Source organism: Carcharodon carcharias, chromosome 26 (genome assembly GCF_017639515.1).
Source record: "Carcharodon carcharias isolate sCarCar2 chromosome 26, sCarCar2.pri, whole genome shotgun sequence".
In the NCBI taxonomy this organism is placed as follows: domain Eukaryota; kingdom Metazoa; phylum Chordata; class Chondrichthyes; order Lamniformes; family Lamnidae; genus Carcharodon; species Carcharodon carcharias.
The window spans coordinates 42,590,652-42,617,792 of NC_054492.1; the positions used below are offsets into that span (position 1 = coordinate 42,590,652).

At 42.9% G+C, this 27,141-nt stretch overlaps 1 protein-coding gene across 11 annotated transcripts in view; it reads right to left on the bottom strand.

Annotated features, from left to right (window-relative positions):
• The window catches only part of atp8b4 (ATPase phospholipid transporting 8B4), a 291,004-nt gene that overhangs the window by 104,589 nt on the left and 159,274 nt on the right, over window positions 1–27,141 (bottom strand). For 10 of the 11 annotated variants that reach the window (XM_041175215.1, XM_041175219.1, XM_041175217.1 and 7 more), the window contains 4 exons: window positions 22,827–22,925; window positions 20,984–21,045; window positions 5,593–5,665; window positions 3,025–3,095 (listed from right to left, as the gene is read on the bottom strand). In XM_041175215.1, coding sequence (XP_041031149.1) covers window positions 3,025–3,095; window positions 5,593–5,665; window positions 20,984–21,045; window positions 22,827–22,925 — 305 coding nt within the window. Of the gene's footprint in view, window positions 1–3,024; window positions 3,096–5,592; window positions 5,666–13,820; window positions 14,130–20,983; window positions 21,046–22,826; window positions 22,926–27,141 lie in introns of those variants that run through there. The other variant, XM_041175224.1, reaches the window with a different exon arrangement.

Here is a 27,141-nt window from a genome sequence, read left to right on the forward strand (position 1 = left end):
TTCAGTTGTGTTAAAAGTTCATGGGACATTCCTTTAATGTAGTTTAGCATATTAGTTACCTACTAAATAATGATCAGTAAAAATTGATAAAAGTTTTTTACAACATTAAATCTTGTTTGCAATCCTTTGCTTCGATCACTGGAAAATTCATATCCCTTTTTAAAAGTTATCATTCTCTACAGGGATTGTAACAGTTACAAGTTGCAAGCAGACTTATTCAATGTTGGGCTGTTGCCAGGGAAAGGGATGCAGCCAGTCACTAGGGAATGGAGTTTGGAACGAGGACTGGCTTCTGACTTCCCAATATTTGACTGGAGGAAATTTCTGCTCATCCAGTAATGGATGTCAGATAAGCAGTCTGATAATTTAGACTGAAGTGACTACACTTCAGAAGCAGTTTATTCGCATTTTGGAATAGCTTAAGGACATGATAGATGCTGGATAAATACAATCTTTGATTCGTGGCTTGTTTTGAAGTGTGACTGATCTGACTCTCTCTCAGCCCTCGAAACAGTGAAGAAAGTTTCCACCTGATGATTGTAACAACTAGTTACAGTCACTGGGCGGCTGCACTTTACTAAAGCTGATCTCATGGGCATGTCTTAAAGTCTGAAGCTCGACTGGTGGTTCTATAAAGTACATAACCAGCTTTTACAGTAACCAGCTGCAAACTTGACTTTGCTGTTAGGGTTAAAAAAGGCTAAACCACTAACACTTTGAAGTACCCAGCTGATTAAAGCTGAAATGCCAGTGAGGGGAGAAGGAGGTACACAAAATACTGTATACGGCAACTACCAATAATTGCAACTATTACCTTTATAACAGCCAAGTATTACTTAAACGCATTGCCAAGGCAGATCATTAAAAATCCTCTGCAATGCTTGTTGTATAAAGGCATCAGCATAAACTGCTGGGGTAATGGTCGAGAAAACAAAACATTTAAGATGAGGTTCAGGATGAGGGGTTTTATAAAACAGGGTGGGGAATTATCGAGTTAGTTCTGCATGACTTGAAGCACTTAAAGTAATGGTGTGCTCAGGTATTTTGAAGGAAGAGTTTTTGTGGGGTGGGGGGAGGTGGGGAGAAGATGCTATTGCGACATAGGAGATGACTATTCCAGTCATCATTTTGTGGAGGGAAAAAGCTGCATTTAGTCTATAATCGTGCATTATGAAGGTTGCATCAATGAAACAATATGAAATTAACTTCTGTTATAAACCCCATGGAGTAGGAATTTTCTGTGCATGCAAATCCTTTGGTGCTGTTTCCCCCTTTTCAGCAAAAATCAGATTGTCCCTTTTAATTGAGAACCAAAATTAAATATTCAAACATCTTTCTTTCTAGCCTCATTTTATACGCAGAATACATTTAATGTTACAAAATTAATAGTTCCTGTCCCAGTTACATATTTTAACATGCTTATTAACTCCTAATTCTAATTCACAATGTTACGATTCATAATGGCCACATTCACACAGGGCTTACTTCTGATTATATATTCTGAAGCCAATATGGTACGTGTCGACTTTCCAATTCGATTAGTCTTCCCTGAGGATTTTTTCAAATCCTGAGCGAAGTATGGAACAATGAAAAGACTTGTGCCTTTTACAAGTACGTCAGAGCCATATACTTTTGAAGTGTTGTAATGATGGAAACGTGGGTACCGATCTGTACACAGCTTAAGATCCCACAAATAGCGATGAGATAACAACCAGGCAATCTGTTTTAGCTGATTGGTGGCTGAGGGATAAAATTTGGCCAGGACACTGGCGAGAACTTCCTTGCCCTGCACTTAGTGTCATGGATTGCTTTGCATCTACCTGAAGAGGCAGGCCTTGATTTAACACCTCACTTGAAATACAATTGACAATGCCACACTCCCTCAGCCCTGCACTGGACTGTCAGCCTAGATTTTGCACTCAGGTTTCAGGAGTGGGACTTAAGCCCATAACCTTCTGACTTGGAGCTGAGTGTAGCTGTCACTGAGCCACTGAATTGAAGTGATTATTTTAATTGGAGTAGGCAAATAATTTCACTTGTGGAATCAATAATATTTCATATGGATCTGTAATATGTAGATACTGCAAACATTGTGTGGGGGTGCGTGTGGTGGGAGAACACTGGGGGTGTGGAGAGTGGTTCTTCTTGAGAAGAAATAAGTACTGAGAAAAATCATAAATAGAAGGGTCCTCGGATTTTGTATCAAGGGCATCAGGAAGTGTTGGTTACAAATCTGGAGATCATAAAAGTGAAGCACAGGGACCGCCATCATTCCTGCTCACTTTTCTCGTTAGGTAGGTTTTATTAGCTGGTGGTAGGGGTATGGAATGGAATGCCAGCTCGAGCAAACATTTTGTGAAAGAAATCAGAAAACACACAGAGCTAGTATCGCCTGAATAAACCTCTGGGCAGCCATTCTGATTCACTGCTGATCACAACAGGTCTCTCACAGATGGAGGAGCACATATTGGGGCTCGGGCAGAATTTCCTCCATGCTGGAGGATGAGTAGAGTAGCAAATGCTTTCTTTAAAAAGAGGCTTACAATAGATGCTACACTGAAGGAAAACTCTCATCCCTGTGACAGCTGAAGAAGGGAGAGAGTTAACTCACTTTGTTTGTTAAAGGAGCATAGGAACGTCATACCACAAGCTCTGGAATAGGCCACCTGTTTGCGGAATCTTGCTATGCACAGATGGGGTTGCCACATTTCCAACATTACAACAGTAATAACACCTCAAAAGTGTATGGCTCAGAAGCACCTTAAGACGTCCTGAGGTTGTGAAAGGTACAAGTCTTTTCGTTGTTTCAGGCTTTGCTGAGGATTTGAGAGAACTCTCAGGGAAGACGAATCTAATTGGAAAGTCAACACGTATAATACTGGATAACATTTTACTGATTCCATGCACTGGCCATTAAATCACTTGGCATCTTTCTACTTAACAGGTTTACTTCTATTCAGCACGCCATTTAGTAGCAAGGTCAACTGATTTTACAGAATTGCACAGTGTGCCCTAGACTCTTACCCATCAAGCTCAGCTGTCTCGACATAGCTAAGTCCATGAGGCTCACTGCTTGAAAGCAGCAACAGGTCAGCCTGAAAGTAGATGTGACAAGGCAAGGTTCAGAAAAAAATAAATCGACCAAAATCAAATTTTCATAAACATTGTTGACTCACATTCTGAAACTGCAACACTGTTCGCCTATAATTATAAGAACATAAGAAATTGAAACAGGAGATAGCCCTTCGAGCCTGCTCTGCCATTCAATATGATCATGGCTGACCCTCGGTCTCAACTCCACTTTACCGCCCCGCTCGATTTCCCAAGGCACCAAAGATCTGTCCATCTCAGCCTTAAATATATTCAACGATGGGGCATCACAACCCTCCAGGGTAGAGAATTCCAAAGATTCACAACCCTTTTCAGTGAAGAAATTTCTCATCTCAGTTCTAAATGATTGGCCCTTTATCCTGAAACTGTACCCCTTTCTCCTAGGTTCACCAGCCAGGAGAAAACCACCTCTTGGTGTCCACCCTGTCAAGCCCTTTCAGAATCTTGTAGGTTTCAATGAGATCACCTCTCATTCTTCTAAACTCCGGAAAGAGTATAGGCCCAAATTACCTGGCCTCTCATCATAAGACAACCCTCTTTTCCCAGGATCCAATCTAATGAGCCTTCACTATACCGTATCCCATACAAGCATATCCTTCCTTAGATATGGAGGCCAAAACTGCATAGAGTATTCCCGGTGTGGTCTCACCAACTCTGTACATTGTAGCAAAGGTCCATTTATAAAAATGAACAGGGAATCCCTGGGACAGAGCGGCAAAAGTGAATTCAAGGTTGTAACATTGCTGGAGGACTACATCGCCACTTGAAAGCATCATCTTAAGACTCCCTCGTGATGTATGGAAACGTGAGGCATGAGCCGACGGTTTTAAAACATGGAAGGATTTCAAGGATTGAATTCAACTTGAGAGCTCTATCAACCCTCACACCCATGGCAGCAGGGAGGGGGTGGGGGGCAGGACCTGAACAGGATGATCTACTGAGTGTGAACTCACGGCAAAGGCAAAACAAAAAAATTGCCAATGATCCAAGAATGACAGAGAATGCTGAAACAAGGAACTACAAAGGTAATTCATGAGAGAAAATACCATTTTCCAATTCAATGTTGATAAAGTACAGCAATGTTTAAAGGTGCTTGTTCCATTTATCTAAAGATCTAATTGTGCTTTTTTTAAATCTTCCAAATAGTTCTCCTTTCTTGATTTAATTAGCAGCCCCTATGCTTTTATTGTAAAAGTGGAGTGCACAGAAGTTGTGAGGAAAGGGGTGACTGGTGTGTATCTCGGTTTGGTAGAAGAGGATGGAGGTGTGGAACTTGGTAGGAATGTATAGTGAGGGTTTTAAGGCTTCATAGTAGAGCGAGAGCGAAAGAGTGAGTGTGTGTGTGTGTGTGCGCGTGGTTTGTGTGCGTGTGGTGTGTGCGCGAGGTGTGTGCGCGTGGTGTGCACGCGTGGTGTGCGCACGTGGTGTGCGCAGTTCTGGATTATGGCGGTGTCAGGGGTGGGGGGCAGTCTTGAGAATGACATAATGCCAGGAGACTGACAGAAAGGCTGAAGGCAACAAATGCAATCGGATTATTTCACTTTGCTACGCTTGGGAGACAGACAAGTCAGTTAGCGTAATGAAGTGCTACGATATGGAGCTAAAAGGGCTACCATGGGAGTGAGTCACATGGGATTGATAAACTAGAGGTAAGTAGAAATATAGCTAAAAATAGAAACTGTTTACTTGATAGGTAAGTGTGAGAGAAAGCAAGTTTATAGTTATAAGTTGCCTGCACCCATCCTGTTGTGTTCTGGCAAATGTTTTCGAATGACAGGAATATTTTCCAACATATTACAGCACTCTTGTATGAATGTGGAGCTCTGTTTAAAGTGACTTGCCTCTTCAGGACTGATTGATAATTTGCTGAATGGGCCATTCAAGTGTTTAGTTGGTGTTTGATCAGAAACTTGGAAAGTTTGAATGTGCTCTTCAGTTTCAGGTTACAGCTTAGAAACATAGAGCAATGTAAAGATGGTTTGCATCAGTAATAAAGCACAGCATCTACATGCATGAAGGTACCATGCCTGATTTACTCTCAGCACTCACCTTTTTAAGGACAGGACCATTATACTACATGGAACGGTATTCTGCTAATGAAGTGTAGCTACATGTTGCTGTAATGCTGCAAGATTAGTTGATCTGAAAAAGGTTAGCTTTAGACTGATGTTAATCAAACACTTTTTAAAATCACAATCTCATTTTGTAATAAGCAAGAAGCAGATAGAGCTGAATCGCAGTTTAATTCATATACAGCCAAGGAATTCTACAGATTGAAAAAACAACAACTGACAGATTTTTAAAAGAATTCTTATCGGGGCACTATTTTCAATATAATCAGACTGAAGCTGTTCATAGAGAAGACTCGATGTCATTTTTTCTGTTTAATTTGGAATGCATGATAAATGCAGTCTTGACAGGGACCCCCGCATCCCAAGAACAAATTATTAAATAATTACGTCCTTAACAGCAAATACTTACAGCCACAAACTGATTATTTTCCAATTTGATTACGTCTCCCACTCGAACATTCATCCATTTCTCATTCTGTAGCCTGGGCAAAAAGCATGCAGAAAAGGTTATATTTCTCTCCCACTCATCACATTACTTCTATAGGATACGTACTCTTTAGAACCACAGTGATTATTAAGTGGCCTTCCTTGCACTCAATCCTCAATACATGTACGCATAAAATGTATTCTCCTGATTTTATGGACATTAAAGTAAACAAGATGGGTCCTGAGAAACTGATTTTTCTTTCTATTTCTTGCAACCTATTGAACAACAAACATTCCCAGTTCAACAAGCTTGTTCGTACATCTTCCCCATACGACTTTACTTTCTGAAGAGAACCACTTTTTGTACTAGTGACTCTTTTTGTGTAAATACTTGTGCTCAGTATGGGTATTAATCGGTGATGCAAAATGAAATACTTGCCATTTCAGGCACCCAGGGCAGGATTTTCCCTGTGGGCAGCTAAGCCTTGCCATCAGGCTCAAACATCCACACCAAGTGGGAACCTGTCACTCGTGGTTTTCCCTGGTGCAGCCAATTAATGCTCGCCAGCCAAGTGACCACGGTGGGTGGGCTCTTGAAGCTGGAGGGCCAATCAGTGGCCTTCCAGTTTAAAGAAAGCAGCAGGCTGCAATAGAAGGTAATGGAGGTGCCCTCTGTCCAACTTCTTTGAATTTAAAATTTGAAGTCAGGCTACCACTATGGAGGGGGACCCAGGGCACCTGGGTCCAAGCTGGACGGGCAGGTAACCCTGCTGCAGCCTTACCCTGCTCTCGATCCCAAACTCAGTCAGGCCCAACTGTCAGTATCAAGGCAGGTCAGGTAAAATTGGGCCCAGATTTTCACCACAATGGACAAGCTCTCCATCATGGTGAAAATAGAGGAAATGCCCAAAAATCCTACGTCCTGCCCCTAAACATGGCACTTCCCATCTCCCCGGGGGGCAGACTTGAGGCTGGGCAGTGTTTCGTGCATGCACAGTTTACAGAGGCAGCTGGTCACTTAAATCATTAGCTGCCTCCACTGAAATGGGATTTTGTTAGGCCGGGAGTATGAAACCCGGAGTGTGCGGATTAGACCAAGTAAGAACAGGTCTGATCTTTGTGTTTTTGTTTGGATAGCCAGGGTAACACTGTGGAAAGGACAGTTCCCTTTGGATTTACCTCCCTTAGGGGATGTAATGCGCCCCTTGGAATTGTTAAAAGTAGACATAAATTGGGTGTAAAAAAAACTCATTACTTTTAAGAAACCTGTTGAAATCAAATGTGAAAACTGTCAGAAGCACTTGTCAAAGAGAGCTGTCAAGGCATTTAAAAGTCCTTCCCTTTAAATACTTGAAAAAATTATCTGGAATGTTTAAAAAAATGATTGTTTGCTATTTCACTCTGTCTGATGACATAAGGGTGAGGGCTTCCTTTACTGGTTAGTGCTGCATGACTAATTTCACAACCATCCATTATCACATCCATTTCAGTTTGATTGGTAGCTACAAGTGATTACAGACTCTGACGTGAGACTATGAATTCCAATGCTTGTTATTATAAGGGATTGTGCACTTGAATGAATTGTTTGTTGTCATAAGGCTTTATTTAGTCGAAGGAATGTAAACGCAGTAAATAGGTTTTTATGAATGAGTGTTTTTTTCAATATACTGAAGTCTGCAATAGACACTTGGAACTTTATTTCCTAGGACTTTATTTTATCTCATCTCTGCATGGGCCCTGCAGTTTGCCCCTGGTGGATCCTAGGCGAGTTGGTATGGTAGGTGCAAGGGCAAAGGGTGGCGGTGGGAGGGCAAAAGTTTGGCACAGGGGCTATAAAGGACCATAGAGTGTGGATGGACGGGCATAGGTTGGCATGGAGAGTATGAAGGGTGATGAGGGTGCATGGGCCATGAGTTGACATGAATGAGGTATGGGCAGTGGGTGTTTGGAGGGTGAGGGGGATGAGGGGTGAGGGCTGGAGGGGGGTTTCCTGTTTTAATCTTTATTTTTAAGCTTTGGAATCAGTGCTGGAGCCGCTAAGCAGGCCCTGCCATCCAAGCAGCCTCCATACCTGGCATCCTCCTCAGTTCTTCCCATATTCCCTGTACTCACTCCGAGTGGGATTGCCACCTTGGTGACAAATCAGCAGCGGTTTTGTATTGCGCAGCCATGTTTGGTAGGACGTGGATTAAGAGGTCCAAAATAGTCCTTTACAGTCAGCAAACGGACAAGATACTTCTTCCAAACATTGTGGGCTGTATTTGGACATAGCTTCCAGAGATGAACGGCTGATGGTCTAACTGTTTAATGTATATTAAGTGTGTTTACTTAAATGCAGATGGAGGGCATTAATTGGGGTTACACTTGAGTGCATAATAAAGCGACACTTATTGAAACTGTGGCGTGGTTAGTTAGGAGGTGTATGCTTGTAACGTTTCTATTTGTAAATAAATGTAAAGATTGGCTCCAGCAGTATCCTTTACCATCTGGCTTTCCGGAATAGAACACCAACTAATCACTGTGCCACCCATTCCCCTTCGTTGAACTTCCTACACGAGCCATCAGTGTAGCCAGAGCGAGGCTGACAATTTTAGTGCCACTTAGGCCATGGCATGAGCAGTTTTGTTCCCTTCAGCTTACACCAACTACAGTAGAAAGGAGACCATTCAAGCCTAGTCATCTCATTGATTCTTCATTAGTCTAATCGATGAAAAGGTCACGAACTGATAGTGTCTGCTTGAAATGGCAGAATCATCTAAAATTCTAAAGAAAGTGCACTCTCTCTCTCTCTTTTGAATTCAACAACTTTAGATCTTGAACTCCCTCCTCCATCCCCATCCCCTTTCTGTTTCTTCCCCCTTCCTTTTGTTTTTTCCAATAATTTATATAGATTTTTCTTTTCCCACCTATTTCCATTATTTTTAAATCTTTTATGCCCTGCTAGCTTTTCCATTCCACCCCCACTAGAGCTGTACCTTGAGTGCCCTACCATCCATTCTTAATTAGTACATTCGTTTAGATATCACCAAAATCAACACCTCTGTGTTCTTTTGCCTGTGACATCTTTTGATTATTCACTCCTATAACTGCTTGCTTGTCCCTATAACCACACCGCCGCCCCCCCCCCACTTCTCTCCCCCCACTCACCCCTCACTCCACCTTAAACCAGTTTATACTTCACTCCTCTCTTTAGATTCACTCAGTTCTGTTGAAGGGTCATGAGGACTCGAAACGTCAACTCTTTTCTTCTCCGCCGATGCTGCCAGACCTGCTGAGTTTTTCCAGGTAATTCTGTTTTCGTTTTTGTTTTGGATTTCCAGCATCCACAGTTTTTTGTTTTTATCAAGTATTTATTATGTTTTCATCTACAGTCTTATACAAGTCTGTTGTGTTAATCCCTGTAAATATATGCTAATTGCATTTTCCTAAGAGCTCTAATTAGCCGAGCAAATTTCAAAAGCTTAAACCTTTGCAGAAAATCTGCTGAGCTTAATTTTGAAAGCAGCAAAAGTCAACATAAAGAGAGTAAATACCGAACGCCTTAAGAACAAGTTGTCCAACCTACATGTATTCTGATCTGATAACAGTCATGTGTGATTTATAGTCAATATCAGGAGTGGGATGTAAATGCCAAGCTATTGTAAGCACTGATAAAATACTGGTTACAAAATGTGATAATTAAGTTAAAGTGGGGTTTAATGGAGAAGAATATTCCTTTATACTTTTTCCAATAAACCTGGAAAAAGCAAATTCCCCATAATATTGTTTCATATGGAGTACCTTAAACTGATGATTATGATAATCTTTTAAATGAAAACAATTAAACCAAATCAACAAAATTGGGATAAATCAGGCACAGCCCCTAATTCAGGTCAGCTGTAAAACCAAGGACAAAAATTTAAAGGAACCTTACAAACTTCTGATGATTATGATGGTGGATTAGCACCCCACCATTGTAAATTAGAATTTAATAAATCAGCTAACTTATGGGCTAGCACCAGAAAAGTTTCAATGAAATTTGAAAGACTTTTGCAAGAAAATCATCTGAGTCATTAATGTACAGAATAGTACAGCACAGGAGGCGGCTATTTCATCCATTACAGCTCTTTGGAAGAGCAATCCAGTTAATCTCATTTCCCCACTCTGTTCCCATATCCCTGCAATGTTTTTTTTTCCTCTTATCCTTCCTTATGAAAGCTTCTATGAATGTATATCCACGCACCATTCTATCAGATATTGCACTCTGAATCCTAACCAAACCAGTGCATAAAGTTTTTTCCTGTGTTGCCTTTGGTTTTTTTGCCTTAAATTCATGCCCTCTGTTATCAACCCTTCTGCCAGTTTCTCTTTGTTTACCCTATCTAAACCTTTATGATTGTAAACACCTCTATCAGGTCTCCTCTTAGCCTACTCTACTCTAATATCCTTCAAGGAGGGACCCACCTGCCATATCTGATCTTACCCACATATAGCTCTAGTCCCACACCACATGACCACATGGTTTACTCTTAATGCTGAAAACTAAAGATGTCAGTATTGCCCATTTTTCAAGAACACAAAATAAACTTTCACTGAGTACCAGTGTAGAATGGCCCTTGTTGAATAAAAAACACATTTTTGCACCTTTCTCTATAAGTTTCAATGTACAAAATAAACAGTGCAATAAAATCAAAAGCAAAATCAAAATGTCCTTTTGCAGCACAGAGCTATTTTACAGCTATCAATAATGCCATGCTGACAGTCTGATAATGACACTACGTTAAGGTAAGTCCTCCCTTGAGGTTATAGCTGCATTCCTGAAAATCACGACTTTAAGTGAATCATACGTTCCCATTGGAATCAATGTTAAAGCCAGAGTTAGGTTCCTTCAGGCATTTCTAGTCCAGAAAGACCAATGTACAAGTTGAAATACTGTACCTACAATTTGCAGCACTCCTAGCTGAAATAACTTGCAAAATAAAACACATCACTAAATATAAAAGAAGTACAATATACAATGTAAATTGTTAAAAAAAAATTACACACCCCCCAGTACAGTACTTTTAGACTGACTAGGCTCCAACTAGTGGCAGACATTAGTCAGTGCAGTTAGCAGCTGAAGTCCCATGACCAATTTCTGGGGCACACGACTTCAATGAGAGTTCAGAATGGAAGCCAGGAGTCAGAAGAGAAGCAGCTGAAGAACAGACCCCAGTGACTAAGGTAGGAACAGAGGCTGGGAGACAAGGGCAAGAGTCGGCAAGGCCAGCAGCGGGAGGAAGAGGGTGGAAGCGCTGTGGGAAAGGTCAGGTGAATAGGCAGGCCACAGAAGATGAAGTCTGTGGCAAGTGAATTAAAGTGAAACTGGCAACGTTAAATGGATATATCGGCACTACTTTATTAAAGGTGTTAATGATGTGAAACAATGTTCAGTGAGACAACGGTAAGCGGGGACTTACTGCACAAGCTTAAAACCAACCATTTACCAACTCTGGCTTCCTCAACATGAAACTGAAATGGGCTCCCAATTTTGCTGGTTAAGCAGGATTCCACAGGCACAAGAGCACATTTGCCTTTTTGTTTTCTCTTACAGTCAATTAACACACTGCAAAATGGATACAGCAACCATCCGGCAAGAAAACATTGTCAAACATCGTTTTGTTGAAGAGGAGATGATGATAAAAGCAAATAGCTTGAACTCTGTTGTGCAATCGCCAATTGACAACTTAATTAACAGATACAAAAACAACTCCTTATTGGTTGGTGATTATTTCTGAAAAAATAGTTTAAAGCAGTTATGTCTGAATGCTAGGCTGTGGGTCAACTGCGCCCATGGAGTCAGAAGGCAGAGGTGCTGGTGGGTGGGTGTGCCAGGGTCTGAGATAAATCTCGGTTTAGAAGATGGGGGTGCAATCCAGGTTAAAAAAGTTTGATCCAGAAGCAAAATAGCCTGGACGCTGGAGAACTGAAAATCAATATGAAAACAGAAAATGCCAGAAATACTCAGCAGGTCTGGGCAGCGTCTGTGGAGAGAAACAGACCTGCTGAGTATTTCCAGCGCTTTGTTTTTATTTCAAAAAAATGTTGACATTGGGTATTTGCCCATCTCATTCCTCCCAGTGGCAATGCAGCTCCCCGTAGGTGGGTCACAAAGCGGCATTATCTACGATTGGACAAGTTCTCAAATTATGACCTAGTCCCATTGGCAGCATCTCCCGGCTTGATTTCCCTTCTGCATTATTGTTAGTGCACTTGTTCATGGCGTTGTTTACACTGGCATGGAAGAAATTAATTAGCGGTGCTAAAATTGCACATGCTGGAATTTATGCAAAAGGTTAGGTGTGCTAAAAATAGTGCTCAAAAACAAGGGAATTCACTCATGTAGCAGACCGCCAGAAAGAAAGTTTATTCCTGTGTGGAGAGAGCTTGATCTATCGAATCTAAAGAGTGTAACTATAACCCCCCAAAATTGGGATGACTTGGGGTCAGGCGAGATGTAAAAATTTTAAAAATCTCAGACCACAACCAGCCTCCACCTCACCCATTTCTGGGCTTAGCAGGTGGAATAGGAAGCAGGCAGGCAACTCACTTTCAGGAAGTGACTTGTGTCTATTTAAATATAATGATACTGGGAGCTTCACATTTAACGGCTTTAGAGGCTTAATGTGGCTGACCTGATTTCTAGGCCTTGAGAAACCTGGCAGCCAGCCCCTTCTACCCCTCCAGCACCCCCTCTATCGACCCCCCTCTACCCCTCCAGCACCCCCTCTATCGACTCCCCTCTCTCTACCCCTCCAGCACTCCCTCTACCGATGCCCCTCTACCCCTCCACCAACCCCCCTTCTACCGACCCCCCCTCTAGCCCTCCACCAACCTCCCTCCACCAACCCCCCCTCTACCCCTCCACCAACCCCCCTTCTACCGACCCCCCTCTACCCCTCCACCAACCCCCCTTCTACCGACCCCCCTCTACCCCTCTACCGACCCCCCTCTAGCCCTCCACCAACCTCCCTCCACCAACCCCCCCTCTACCGACTCCCCTCTACCGACCCCACTCTACTCCCTCCACCACCCCCCCTCCACCAACCTCCCTCCACCAACCTCCCTCCAACCCTCCACCACCCCCTCTACCGACACCCCTCCAGCCCTCCACCAACCTCCCTCCACCAACCCCCCTCTGTCCCTCCACCACACCCCCCTACCGACCCCCCTCTATCGCTTCATCACCCCCCTCCATCTACCCCCTCTACCCCCCCAACAACCCCCCTCTACCCCTCCACCACCCACCCCGATCGACCCCCCCTACCCCTCCACCACCCCCTATACCTACCCCCATCTACCCCTCCACCACCCCCTCTATCGAGCCCCCTCCAACCCTCCACCACCCCCCTCTACCGACCCCCCTCTACCCCTCTATCGACCCCCCTCTACCCTTCCACCACCCCCTCTATTGACCCCCCTCTACCCCTCCACCACCCCCTCTATCGACTCCCCTCTACCCATCCACCACCCCCTCTATCGACTCCCCTCTACCCATCCACGACCCCCTCTATCAACCCCCCTCTACCCCTCCACCGAACCCCCTCTACCTCTCCACCACCCCCCTCTATCCCTCCACCAACCTCCCTCCACCCCTCCACCAACCTCCCTCTACCGACCCCCTACCCCTCCACCACCCCCCTCCATCAACCCACTCCTAGCACTCCACCACCCCCCCTACCCCTCCACCACCCACTCTACCCCTCCACCACCCCCCTCTATCAACCCACTCCTAGCACTCCACCACCCCCCCTACCCCTCCACCACCCACTCTACCCCTCCACCACCCCCCCTACCCCTCCACCACCCCCCCTACCCCTCCACCACCCACTCTACCACTCCACCAACCCCTCTCTACTCCTTCGCCAACCCCCCTCTACTCCTCTACCACTCCCCTCCACCAACCTCCCTCCACTGCTCCACCAACCCCCTCTACCACTCCCTTCTACCCCTCCATCAGCCCCCTCCACCGACCTCCCTCTACCCCTCCACCAACCCCCTCTACCACTCCACCAACCCCTCCACACTACCCCTCTCCACACTCCACCACCCTCCCCCGCCACCCCTACTCCGCCACACTCTTCCACTAGCAGCTGCAGGCTCTTTACACCTGCGACTGTGGTCTGCTCTCTGCCCTATCAGTCAGGCTGACTTCCTGCTGGGATCTGAATAGAAAGGAAGAGTCACACTCACGTGAGGAAAGCCGGAGACTTGCAGGTTGCCGATCTGAAATAACGTCCTCCCTCGCTTATCAAACCATCTTTTGGTGTTTAAGTCTGTTCTCTTTTCATGCCAGCTAATCATACTTGTGACAAACATATCTATTTTTAGTTGCTGTGGTCTTGATTCTGATCTCCATCCCCCAATTTTTGGCAGTTATCAATCTATCATCTCCAACTGCTGAATTTGTGGTGAGGTAACCAGATACCGTTTGCCCAGATGCAGCCAAAATGCTGCAAAATTAACAGTTTACATGTTAATGGTTTTCTAATGTACTGAATCTGCTTTTGAAATGATTCAGCAAAGTGCTGTATAACACAAACAGGAAGTACGCCAGATATAAAAACAAAAAAACTGCGGATGCTGGAAATCCAAAACAAAAACAGAATTACCTGGAAAAACTCACCCAGGTCAGTCAGTGTCTGAATGAAGACAGGCTAATAATTCAAGTGGCAGTCTTTGTCAGAACCCAGTGGGTGATTCCTGAAATGTTCATCTGTCTTTCTCCTAAACGCTGACTCAGCTGCTGTATTCTGTACAAATTAAGTGGCAGCTACAGAAATCACCCATTATCAGTTCACTCCAAGCCACAGTGTAAAGTACGATAAGCAGATATTAGGTACTTCTGGCCAGAAAATCTTCACAATGTCCAAATGGAACATGACTCCTCAGTGCAAAATAATTCGATTTTAGCTCAAGATAGTTTTTTTTGAAAAAACATTAAGAATTGAGTGACTGACTTGGTCACGGGTCTCAGATGTGAAAGGAAGCTCCCAGTTGATGTAGACCCACAGCGGACAGCCTCCAGAGAGATATTACCCCTGTGGATGCCCTCTACAACATTATGTTTTGACCTTCTGCTCCACACTACTTGCCCCTTAGCAGCAGATTTGCACACTTGATGTCAATTGATCCCCCAATCTTTTGGGAAAGTTCCAGTTTCCAATATCCTTTGTGTGAAGAAATCCTGATTTCCCTCCAGAACTTATAGCTCTACCTTTAATACTGGATTTCCCCACCAGAAGAAGTTATTTCTTATATGGAGAAGTGGGACTAGAGTAGATAGCAGAAACATGAAGGGCTGAATGGCTGCCTTCTGTGCCATAAGTTCTACAATTGGAATATTTTCCCCTTCAACCACCTTTAATCATAACCAAGAACACATATTAAGATTACTTAAAATGCATTTTAGGGAGCAAGAATTAGACAATGATATACAAAATTATGAAATATTGAATCCTTAATCCTTTAAGAAAATTCAATGAAAGCGTTCCACAACAGTCTAAACTACTTTCCAGAAATGAGGGAGATCCTTGGAGATCCATTGGATATTAAATTCCATGCACTTAAGGGGAATCAAAGTAGGTCCATGAGGGAAAAGCGAATAGATGAATGTGCCAATAGGATTAGATTTGGTGGGGGGAGTGTGGTGGGATGATGTTTGCATGGAGCGCATCACCTGTGTTGTGTTTTCTACCTAATTTTTTGCAAGTGCTAAAAATGTTTGATCTTGGATTGCATCTTAGGCCATATATATATTTATATATTTTTTTTCGACAGAGTGCACATTCCCTCACTGAATCCCTGAACATTCACAAAGTGGTGTGACTATTGTGTAGAATCAATTAATATATGGAAAAAGCAGCATTCGAAAAATGCTAGTTCGAATTAGAAAATAAAAAGGAGGTAAATACACTGTAGCATGGACTCAGGATTATGACAATAATAACTGGGGGAGTTAAAGGAGCCACACAAAAACTATTTGCATTAAAGCATTTTGAGACAAGGACTATATCACTTACAAGTAAATTAAACACAAGAATATAAACAGGAAATATAATAAAAATGGAAATGAAAAATATAAAATGTGAACAGGCAGGGAAAATGGAATTAGAGTAGTTGGCACAAGGTTGAAAGGTTACAAGTTCTATAATTCTATGATTGGTATATTTTTCCCTTCAACTACCTTCCCTCATTTAATCAAAAACCAAGAACACTTACAATAATATTACTTGCAATAACAAGAATTAAACTGCTGTGATATATTAATAGAAAACAGAAAGTAAGCAGTTACCAGAGCAGCAAGAGTGGAAAAGAGAAGTAACTTGGTGAATCACAGAAGCACAGAGCAGAAGAGGCCCTTCGGCCCATCGAGTCTGCACCGACACTTGAGAAACACCTGACCTACCTACCTAATCCCATTTACCAGCATTGGCCCATAGCCTTGAACGTTATGATGTGCCAAGTGCTCATTCAGGTACTTTTTAAAGGATGTGAGGCAACCCGCCTCCACCACCCACCCATTCCAGACCGTCACCACCTTCTGGGTAAAAATGTTTTTCCTCACATCCCCCCTAAACCTCCTGCCCCTCACCTTGAACTTATGTCCTCTTGTGACTGACCCTTCAACTAAGGGGAACAGCTGCTCCCTATCCACCCTGTCCATGCCCCTCATAATCTTGTACACCTCGATCAGGTCACCCCTCAGTCTTCTCTGCTCCAACGAAAACAACCCAAGTCTATCCAACCCCTCTTCATAACTTAAATGTTTCATCCCAGGCAACATCCTGGTGAATCTCCTCTGCACTCCCTCTAGTGCAATCACATCCTTCCTATAATGTGGTGACCAGAACTGCACACGGTACTCCAGCTGTGGCCTCACCAAGGTTCTATACAACTCCAACGTGACCTCCCTACTTTTGTAATCTATGCCTTGATGATAAAGGCACGAGTCCCATATGCCTTTTTCATCACCCCACTAACCCGCCCCTCTGCCTTCAGAGATCTATGGTCACACACGCCAAGGTCCCTTTGTTCCTCAGAACTTCCTAGTGTCATGCCGTTCATTGAATACTTCCTTGTCAAATTACTCCTTCCAAAGTGTATCAACTCACACTTTTCAGGGTTGAATTCTATCTGCCACTTATCTGCCCATTTGACCATCCCGTCTATATCTTCCTGTAGCCCAAGACACTCAACCTCACTGTTAACCACCCAGCCAATCTTTGCGTCATCCGCAAACTTACTAAGCCTACCCCCCACATAGTCATCTATGTCGTTTACATAAATGACAAATAATAGGGGACCGAGCACCGATCCCTGTGGTACGACACTGGTCACTGGTTTCCAGTCACTAAAGCATCCTTCTGTCACCACCCTCTGCCTCCTACAACTAAGCCAATTTTGAATCCACTTTATCAAATTACCCTGTATCCTATGTGCATTTGCCTTCTTTATAAGTCTCCCATGTGGGACCTTGTCAAAGGATTTGCTGAAATCCATATAAACTACATCAACTGCACTACCCTCATCTACACACCTGTTCACCACCTCAAAAAATTCAATCAAATTCGTTAGGTATGACCTCCCTCTGACAAAGCCATGCTGACTATCCCTGATCAAACCTTGCCTCTCCAAGTGGAGATAGATACTCTCCTTCAGAACTTTCTCCACTAGTTCCCCTACCACTGACATGAGACTCACTGGCCTGTATTTCCCTTCTTAAATAGTGGAACCACATTAGCTGTTCTCCAATCCTCTGGCACCTCCCCCATGGCCAGAGAGGAATTAAAAATTCGGGTCAGACCCCCTGCGATCTCCTCCTTTTCCTCCCTCAGCAGTTTGGGACAGAAATGATCCATTCCTGGAGATTTGTCCACTTTTAAGCCTGCCAACACCTCCAATACCTTGTCACTCCCTATATCAATTTGCTTAAGAACCTCGCAGACTCTCTCCCCGAGTTCGATACCTTCATCCTCATTCTCTTGGGTGAAGATGGATGTGAAGTATTCGTTCAACACTCTAGCGATGTCCTCTGGCTCCACCCATAGATTGTTCTCTTAGTCCCTTATGGGCCCTACTCTTTCCCTGGTTATCCTCTTCCCATTGATATACTTATAGAATATCTTGGGATTTTCCCTTCTTTTACCAGCCAGAGCTTTCTCATATCCCCTCTTTGCTCTCCTAATTGCTTTCTTAAGCTCCACCCTGCACTGTCTGTACTCCCCAATGCCTCTGCTGATTTGCTTCCTTTGTACCCGCTACAAGCATCTCTTTTCCTTCTCATCTTAACCTGAATGTCTCTGGTCATCCATGGTTCTCTGGGCTTGTTCCTCCTTCCTATCACCCTAGAGGGGACATGTTGAGCCTGTACCCTTTTTGAACACCGCCGACCCCCCACCCCCCGTTCCTCTGTAGATTTCCCCACAAGTAGCTGTTCCCAGTCTACCAGATCCTGCCTTATTTTACTAAAATCCACTCTCCCCTAATCCAAAACATTTTTTTGCAACTTGTTGATTTCTTTGTCCACAATAAGCTTACTTTGTACCATGCTGTGGTCGCTATCACTAAAATGCTCCCCCACCACCACCTCAGCCACCTGTCCGGCTTAATTCCCCAGAATTAGGTCCAGCAATGCACCGTCCCTTGTTGGACCCTCTACATATTGACTTAAAAAGTTCTCCTGTACACATTTCAAGAAATCCACTCCATCCAAGCCCTTAACACTATGTCTATCCCAATTAATGTTCGGAAAGTTGAAATCACCTAATATAATTACCCTATTGTTATTGTTTTTACACACCTTCACAAATTGTGCACATATTTGTTCCTCAATTTCCCGCTGACTATCTGGGGGTTTATAATAAACACCTAATAATGAAGTTGCCCCTTTTTTATTCCTAAGCTCGACCCACAAACCTTCATTCGATGTCCCCTCCATGATATCATCTCTCCTTACTGCAGTAACTGACTCCTTAACTAATAATGCAACACCTCCTCCTCTTTTACCCCCTCCCGTCTCACCTGAAGATTCTATATCCTGGAATGTTGAGCTGCCAATCCTGCCCTTCCCTCAACCACGTCTCAGTGATGGCTACTATATCACAATTCCACGTGTTAATACTCACCCTTGACTCATCTGTTTTACCTGTAATACTCCTGGCATTAAAGTAGAGGCCATCCAGCCTTGCCTTACTCCCCTGAAGCTTATTGCAGATGTACTCCCTCTGACTTGATTGTTTTACTGTATTATGAGTGTCCCTATTCTGCTAACATTCTGTGTCCCCTCCCCCTGCCGAATTAGTTTAAACTCCTCCCAATAGCACTAGCAAACCCACCCGCAAGGATGTTAGTCCTGCTCTGGTTCAGAGGTAGACTGTCCTGCCTGTACAGGTCCCACCTTCCCCAGAAAAAGTCCCGGTGATCCAGGAATCTAGAACCCTACCTCCTGCATCAGCTCTTAAGCCATCTATTCTCCTATTTCTGAGCTTACTAGCACTTGGCACTGGGAGTAATCCAGAGATTACAACCCGAGAGGTCTTGCTTTTTAGTCTACTGCCTAATTCTCTGAATTCTTGATGCAAGACCTCATCCCTCTTTCTACCTATGTCATTGGTACCAACATGTACCATGACCTCTGCCTTATCACCCTCTCCCTTCAGGATGCCCTGCAGCCGTTCAGTGACATCCTGGACCCTGGCACCAGGGAGGCAACACACCATCCTGGAGTCACGTTGACGGCCACAGTAGCGCTTAGCTGTTCCCCTGACTATAGAATCCCCTATTACTATTGCTCTTCCTCCCTTCCTCCCCTCCTGTACAGACAGGCTGCTTGTGGTGCCAGAAGCTTGGCTCTGTCCGCACTCCCTGGAGGAACCAGTGTCCTCATTAGCCTCCAAAATTGAATACCGATTTGTGAGCGGGACCCCAGGGGATTCCTGAACTGCCTGCCTGTTTCTCTTGGACTGCCTGGTGGTCACCCATTCCCTTTTTTGCTCAAGTCAATGTCAACCTAAAAGAACTCATGTTTATCTGAGATCACCAAACACAGAGGAGGTGGTGGCGTAGTGGTATTCATTTTACCAGTAATCCAGAGACCCAGGGTAATGCTCTGGGGACCCGGGTTTGAATCCAACCAGGGCAAAAATCAGGAAGTAAATCTAATGCTGATGACCATGAAACCATTGTCAATTATTGTAAAAACCTACCTGCTTCACTAATGCTCTTTAAGGAAGGAAGTCTGATCTATATGTGACTCCAGACCCACAGAAATCCGGTTGACTCTTAAATGCCCTCCAAACAAGGGCATTAAATGCTGGCCTAGCCAGTGATGCCCACATTCCATGAATGAACAAAAAACACAAAGCAAACAAAAGGCTTGCCTCAGGAGTGCAGCAATATGACAATGAAACAAATTTCACTCCATCCCCTTGTGTGGAAGCTCAGGCTGTCCTTAATTGTGTCACCTTTTTAAGTCTTGTTCATAACTACTGCCAGATTTAGATGGTTCCTTAAGCCCCAGTGAACAACCTTATAACGAATAATCTAAAAGCTAAACTTTGGTGGAAAAAATACATAAAAAGACCAAAGGTGGAGAAACAAAAGAGGTTGGGACCAATCAGTGATATTGTTTTGCTTTTGAAGAAAAGGGTAGCACTTTCCCAATGTCCAACGGAAACAATATGTCATGTATCTGTTGGTTAGATACTGACAGTTTTCTTATCAATGGGGATCTGCCAATTCCAGACTCATTCCCATTCAAGTTGCTTCATGAATGTTAGTTATAGGGTAGTACCATCTACATCAGGGAACAGCTTCATTCAATTCAATAGAGACTGGAACTTGAGCACAGTTTGGGACCTGAATCAAAATTAGCCAATGCTGGTAAACATTGTAATGTGGTATACACAGGAAGTAGACTGTCGGGCCAATTGGTTGCCAGTTCTGTCTCTACTAGACTGGTCTCTATATGCTAACATTGTCTTTTAAGTCCTTTAAGAACATGATACGAGAGACTATTTAATCATATATAGCCTTAACAAATATATCCTTATAACATATAATTATGTTCTAACCACAAATCTATTCAAAAGTTAATCAGTGTGACACTATCTGTTGCTTGAGGTTTCTTAATTAGTGCATCCACATTCTTTAAACAAAATTATTAAATGTTGCAATAGTCAAACAGAAAAACAAAATGTTAAGAAAGCTTACTTTACAGCCCAAGTTTTAAAGGTGTATACAATACGTGCTTTGTAAATATCAAAGCAACAATCTATGGTTGAAACTTCACTACAGGAAGAGACCATTCAAGTCCATAATCACCTTTGCAGACTGAAAATGTATATTACACTTACTTGCCATCAATGAGCACCTGAGACTGTCGATTATTAACCTGATTATCACTCTTGTAACGAAACTGAAAAGTGAGAAAGAATAGTTGTCACACAAAAGCTGTCAGTGGACCAATGTTCTTTTTGATAATAACAGGGATTTATTCATTCAAAAGTGTCCCATCATTTGAATTTTTAATACAAGGGCTTTAGCATTGCTGAAAAAAAAAGAGACATGCTGTTGAAACTTTTCATCTTGGACTTAATAGCACAGATGCAAGAATACCAAATTCCAGAGGGAACAACAATTTATACTGCATGAGAGAGGGGTGCTGATTGGTTTGCAAGTGGATTCTGATTAGTCATAGTTTTGCCATGGATAATGCACTGGGGAACAGTTATCCCCCAAGATTTTGTTTGTATTCAAAAGGGCAAGTTGACTATGATTAGTCAAGGCATTGCCATAGGGAATGCCCCAGGGAATGGTTGTCCCATGTGCATTTCTTTAATTGAAAAAGGTACAATGCCTTTCAACCAATCAGCACCCTTTCCTCATGCAGTATAAATTGCTGTTCCCATTGAAATTTGATGTTTTTGTGTCTGTGCTGATGAGTGTAACACAGAAAGATTTGACAGCATGTGTCTTTTTTTCCAGCAATACTCAAGTTCTGTACTACAAGGCCTTTGCTGAATTAATTGAAGCCAGTTTTTGCAGTAGCCCAGTCACATCCCCACTTTCTACAATTGCGTGCAATCAACTTATTGCACAAATTAGCAGATTTATTGAATTCCATTCCCTAAATTGCCGGAGAGAGATTTGAACGCTCAACCTCTTGTTTGCTAGTCCAGTTCCACAACCAGGAGCTTGCTGTACCATCTCTACAGCCAGTGGAAGTGGTGATTCACTGGGGTGAATTTTCACAGATTTCATATAGGGTTAAGTGAGCAGTAAAGGCCACAACATGGGGCCAGTAGCCTTATTGTCCAATTAACATTGGCGATGTTTGGAAGGGGCCTACCACCATTTAACTAAAGTGCTCATCTGTTTCAAGAAATAGACCCATTTAGGGTAGAAATCAGTGTCTGAATACATAAATAGGAGCCAGCCTACCATTTTTGGTTAAAATACATGCATGATGGAGCTGAGACCCTCAAATTTACGTACTTAATGAGTTGCATCAGGATGTCTGTTTGGTGCCCCCTAGCTCCTTTGTCCAATTTAAATGAGGCTCAGGCTTCAAAATCACTACAGCCTCGTTGTAATTGGGCCCAGTGTCTGCTCTTCCAGAACTGGATATAAAGCAAATGGGCTCACACATTTGGGCTCTTTGACAGATTACATTTTCCTTGCTGGCTCTTCAGCTCCGAAAGGTTGGCCACCACCATTTTATATCATCCATATTACTAGATGAACTCTACAAAACGTGGAATGGAAACCATAGCATGCCTTGACCTTGCCAAAAGATTTACAGCACATGCTTCTGTATTTTACATATATTAATTGGTTCTTCCGCATATCAATGTTCAAGGCTACAAGGCCATTATTTGTGTACCAAGAGTAATTGAAGCATAGCATTTATTTAAAAGTTATGATATGGAGAACTCACTTGAGAAATGAAGTGACCCAGCTGACTTGAGTAAAGTGGTACTAATGAAAGAGGCCCCAAATACAGATGATATTATACCTTGTATTAGCAAATTGCCACGTGCCCCACTGATTAACACAGAGCAAATGCGAATGAGAAATCCTGGTGCTAGCCAAAAAGCTCACCTTGGAGAGGGTTTCTCTGGGCGCCTCTAACAGCAAATATGAAGTAATGCAACTGTACCTCACTCAAACCAAAAATTCATCAAGTGCTGTACTTACAAAATCATCTGTAGCATCTTTGACTGCGGTGATGGTTAATACCAACACTAAAGGCACTATAGTGGTAAACCAGGACAGGGAGGAGATATGAGGAATTAGCTGAAAAAAAATTCAAGATTGACTCAATGAAAATCAAGCTAAATAATTCACAAGTGTATACATTTGTAATTTAGCTCAATATATAACTGGTGATTCAGTCATTTCTTACATGACAAATAAATGACCCCGAGGTTTACACTAAGCAACATGATTACCAACACAGGTTTTTCAATATTACACAAACATTGAATTAACCAGTAATCTGAAAGAAGTGACTGAATTAACAGGAGTAAAGTGTAAATATTTTTACAATTCATACTTTGATTAGCAGTACATTTTTAACCATGAGTGAGTGTTGGCCCTTAAGGTCATTATTATACTGAATGTAAAATGTCAACTAGTTGTTGCTAAATAGGCTCATGTGAGCATAGCATTAGCATGGACCAATTAGAAAGAGTTCCCTCAGCCTGTGCTGTATATTCTATGTAAATACAGTTGATTTCAGATAATTCAAAGACTTTGTGGTTGAAAAAGCAAATTGTTAATAATTTGAAGTAACTTCAAGCCAACAGGACTAGGTCACAACTTTAGCACACAAAAAGTGACTACAATCAAACAGAAGGGAAACTCGAAACTGGTGAAACAAAAATTAAACTCAGAAAAAGAAAGCTGGTAAATTTTTAAACTCTACAAAGAATAAGCATTATATTTACGTCCAGACTTCAATTGTGAATCTAAAGTTGCAAATATACGCCATCTTAAATTTGTTCTTTTAATTTAAAGTACACATGTATTCCTGTCTCGTTTCCAGCTCTGTCCTAAAACTGATGTCATGCCTAGTTTTGGAAAATCAAACCAAATTTATATGCAGACATTGAATAAAGCAAGGTACATTCAGACTAATGCAGAGTTCTGAGTATTAAATGTACATGGAAGCCACATTCCTGAAAAGCAGACACCTAACATTGTTGCTATAACTCACACCACACCACCACCCCCAAAACCCCAATCCCATTGCAATTTCTGCCCTCGAATCCCAGGTTGTGACACCTTAACACCCTGATTGATTGACAGCTGAAAAGAAATGGGGAAAATTGGCATTGTTGAGAATGGAAATGTGCACCCCATTCTTTTTTAAAACACCAGTTTAATTGCTTAGTTGTGATAATTTAATATTCCGAATACCTTCAGTGGCTAAATTTCAGTGCAAACTGGCCAACTTTGGAGAGAGCACTGTTTATATGTCAAGTGCCCATTGAAGGCTAAGCACATGTAAATAGACGATAACAGGGTTGGCCAAACTGTGGCTTGTGAACTGCATGCAATTCTTTTACACAAAGTGTGACTCATGAAAAATACGGGTGCAACTTATTCTCAACCTCTGCACACTGTCCCCATCCACAAACTATACAGGCCTACTAACTCGCCTCATTCAGGGAAGTACTGAGGGCTGCGGTATGTTTACTTAAAGAAACATACAGTAAGACCCCATTTAATGTTGCCCTGTTTTACGTTGTTTCATTTTAATGTCAGTTAATGGGGCCTGTATTCCCGTTTAGTGTTGTGAGATTCCTTTTAACATCGTTTCCCACCAGTGTGACCTAGGGCTGTGTGACCCAATCAGTGCCGTTTTGGAATGGCCTCCAGCTCCTGAACCCACCCTCACACTGCTAACCCTCCGACTTGTTGGCTCTGTTGCTCCCTGACTCACCCCGTTGCCGATCCTTGGCTCTCGCAGAACCTCCTGCTCCCCAACGTTCCCGCTCGTCACTTCCTTCTCCTGAACCCTTGCCGGGAGCGAGGGCTCTGGAGATGAGCAGCGAGAGGCAGGAGGAGCAGCTTAAAATTGAAGGGGGTAAGTTCTCTTCAAGAGGGTTTTTGATCAGCTTCACCCCTTTTTTTGATCAGAAATCTCCTGGCAACAGATCTCTGATCCCAAGTGAGACAATGGATTGAATATGTTCGGGACACTGGGCCGTGATAGGACTCCTCTCCGCCTTGGTAAAACCAGCGGGGCAGCAGCCTGGCTTATTCTGCCTCCATTCACGCTATGGATGTGGAAGCTGCTCCCGGTGGCTTTAAGACCCAGGGTGGTTTTGGCAAAGGGTGTGTGTGGGGTGAAGGGGGGGGCGAAGAGATTTCTGATCAAAGTATAAACACTTCATAACCTTTGTGGATGAAATTGGCAACATAAAATTGTAAGAAATGGAAAAATGAAGAAGTCTTAAACAAGAGTGAGAGGAAGATTTTGCCATCAATGTTAAAGGCAGGAAACCTATGTATCTTATCTGAAATATTCCACTCACTCACTACAAAGCTAGTAACTTACAACTTCACCACAAATTGCACCATAAAAAATTTTCTTCTGAATATCCCCTCAAGTCAGGATTATGTGAAAACAAGCTAACCCTGTTAAAATCTTACCAAAACAGTCAGCAGACTTTACTTTCAACTTTTAGCAAGGAGGCTGATTCAACGCCTGAAGCTATATCATAGAATATTGCTCGCACTAAACCTTCTCTGATGGGGAATGTGAGGAAGAATATTGCTGAAGTCGCTGCAATTTTAGATCCAAATACAGTAATTTTTTTATTATCCAGCACTGCACGAACTGGGCTGCTCCATTAACCAAAATTTCCCCCAATCCCTGTCACTTCCAATTCTTTTAAAGAGTCTGCTGGAAACTCACAAAGCTGATGGCAGGTCGGAAGCAGCAGCTTCCGCTTGGAGCGACCGTCAATTTTTCTAAAATAAAAGTCAGTCTGAAAGTCGGAAACGAAGAGTCAAATGGCGGATTTCCAAAGCCCCAATGTCAGAAGTCTTCCTTTTGGCACAAATTTCCCAACCCTGGGCACATTTCAATGGTATAACGCCCAATTTATAATTTATTAATGGGAATGCATTTATTCACATCGCATGGCACCCAGCTCAAAGCTGTCTATCCCAACCAGTGGGAGTTTCTGTTCAGATCGGTCTTCAGCTGTGGTGGTGATCTGTTCGCTTCTCGTTTTACTGTGACGCCCTGCTGCGCTAGGGACCTCGACTACCCAGCTGCTTCCCTTCTCTCCTTAAAGACAAAGCAGTGCCTTCCCTCGCGTCCAGAGTAATGTAACTCCATTTTAACCGGCATTTTTGATTAACCGGCACCGCCCATTCCCGGAACACGTCAAATAACAAAAATTTTACTGGAACGCAAAACTTCAGTGACTAATAGTGAATATTCCAATTTCGCATCAAAATACAGAGAGACGCATTTCCCAGATCATTGCTGATGTTGAAGCAAGATGCAAAATGATATACTTTATGGTTACTGAAGTTAGAGAAAACTTAGAGATAAATAAATACGTACATTAGTAAACATTTTTGCATACGTACACTTTTTATACTATTTGCACTTACATTCTTGATAAAAATATTTCCTGACATAAGCATGTGCAATAGTAATAAAAACCTTTCTGTAAAGGTTGTCCGTGTCTTGTGGCTCTCAAATGTCTGAAGGCTATCATATATGGCCCTAAGGTTCAGAATATTTGGCTACCTCTGGAATATAATTGTGATTGCACAGGAGAGGGTGCAGAGGAGATTCACCAGGATGTTGCCTGGGCTGTAGCGTTTCAGCTATGAAGAGCGACTGGATAGACTAGGGTAGATTTTCTTACAGCAGAGAAGGTCTGAGGGAGGGGGACCTGATAGAGGTTACACAAAATTATGAGGGGCATGGATGGGGTAGATAGGAAGAAACTTTTCTCCTTAGCGCTGGTCTCAGTAACGGGGTGGGGGGGGGGCATAGATTTCAGGTAAGGGACAGGAGGTTGAGAGAGGATTTGAGGAAAAAAGTTTTCACCCAGAGGGTGGCTGGAATCTGGAACATGCTGAGGGGGTGATCGAGGCAGGAACACTCACAACATTTAAGTAGTATTTAGATGAGCAGTTGAAAGGCCATAGCATACAGGGCCGAGTGCTGGAAAATGGGATTAGAGTAGATAGGTGCTTTATGGCCGGCTTGGACACGATGGGCCAAAGGGCCTGTTTCTGTGCTGTACGACTCTATAAGATCAGGTTTGGTGTTATTACTTCACATACTGAGCTAGTCATTTCACAAGGGGTGGTGGGCTTGCTAATTTCTTAAATCAGAAGGTGAATTGTACTGTTTGTCGAGTTAATTTTGTCATAAAATAAATTGTAGGAATCACAAACATACAAAAAAAAATCTACAACTCAGTGAGATTGATGTTAATAGCAGCCAAGAGCTGGTTTCATTAGATGAATTTAAACA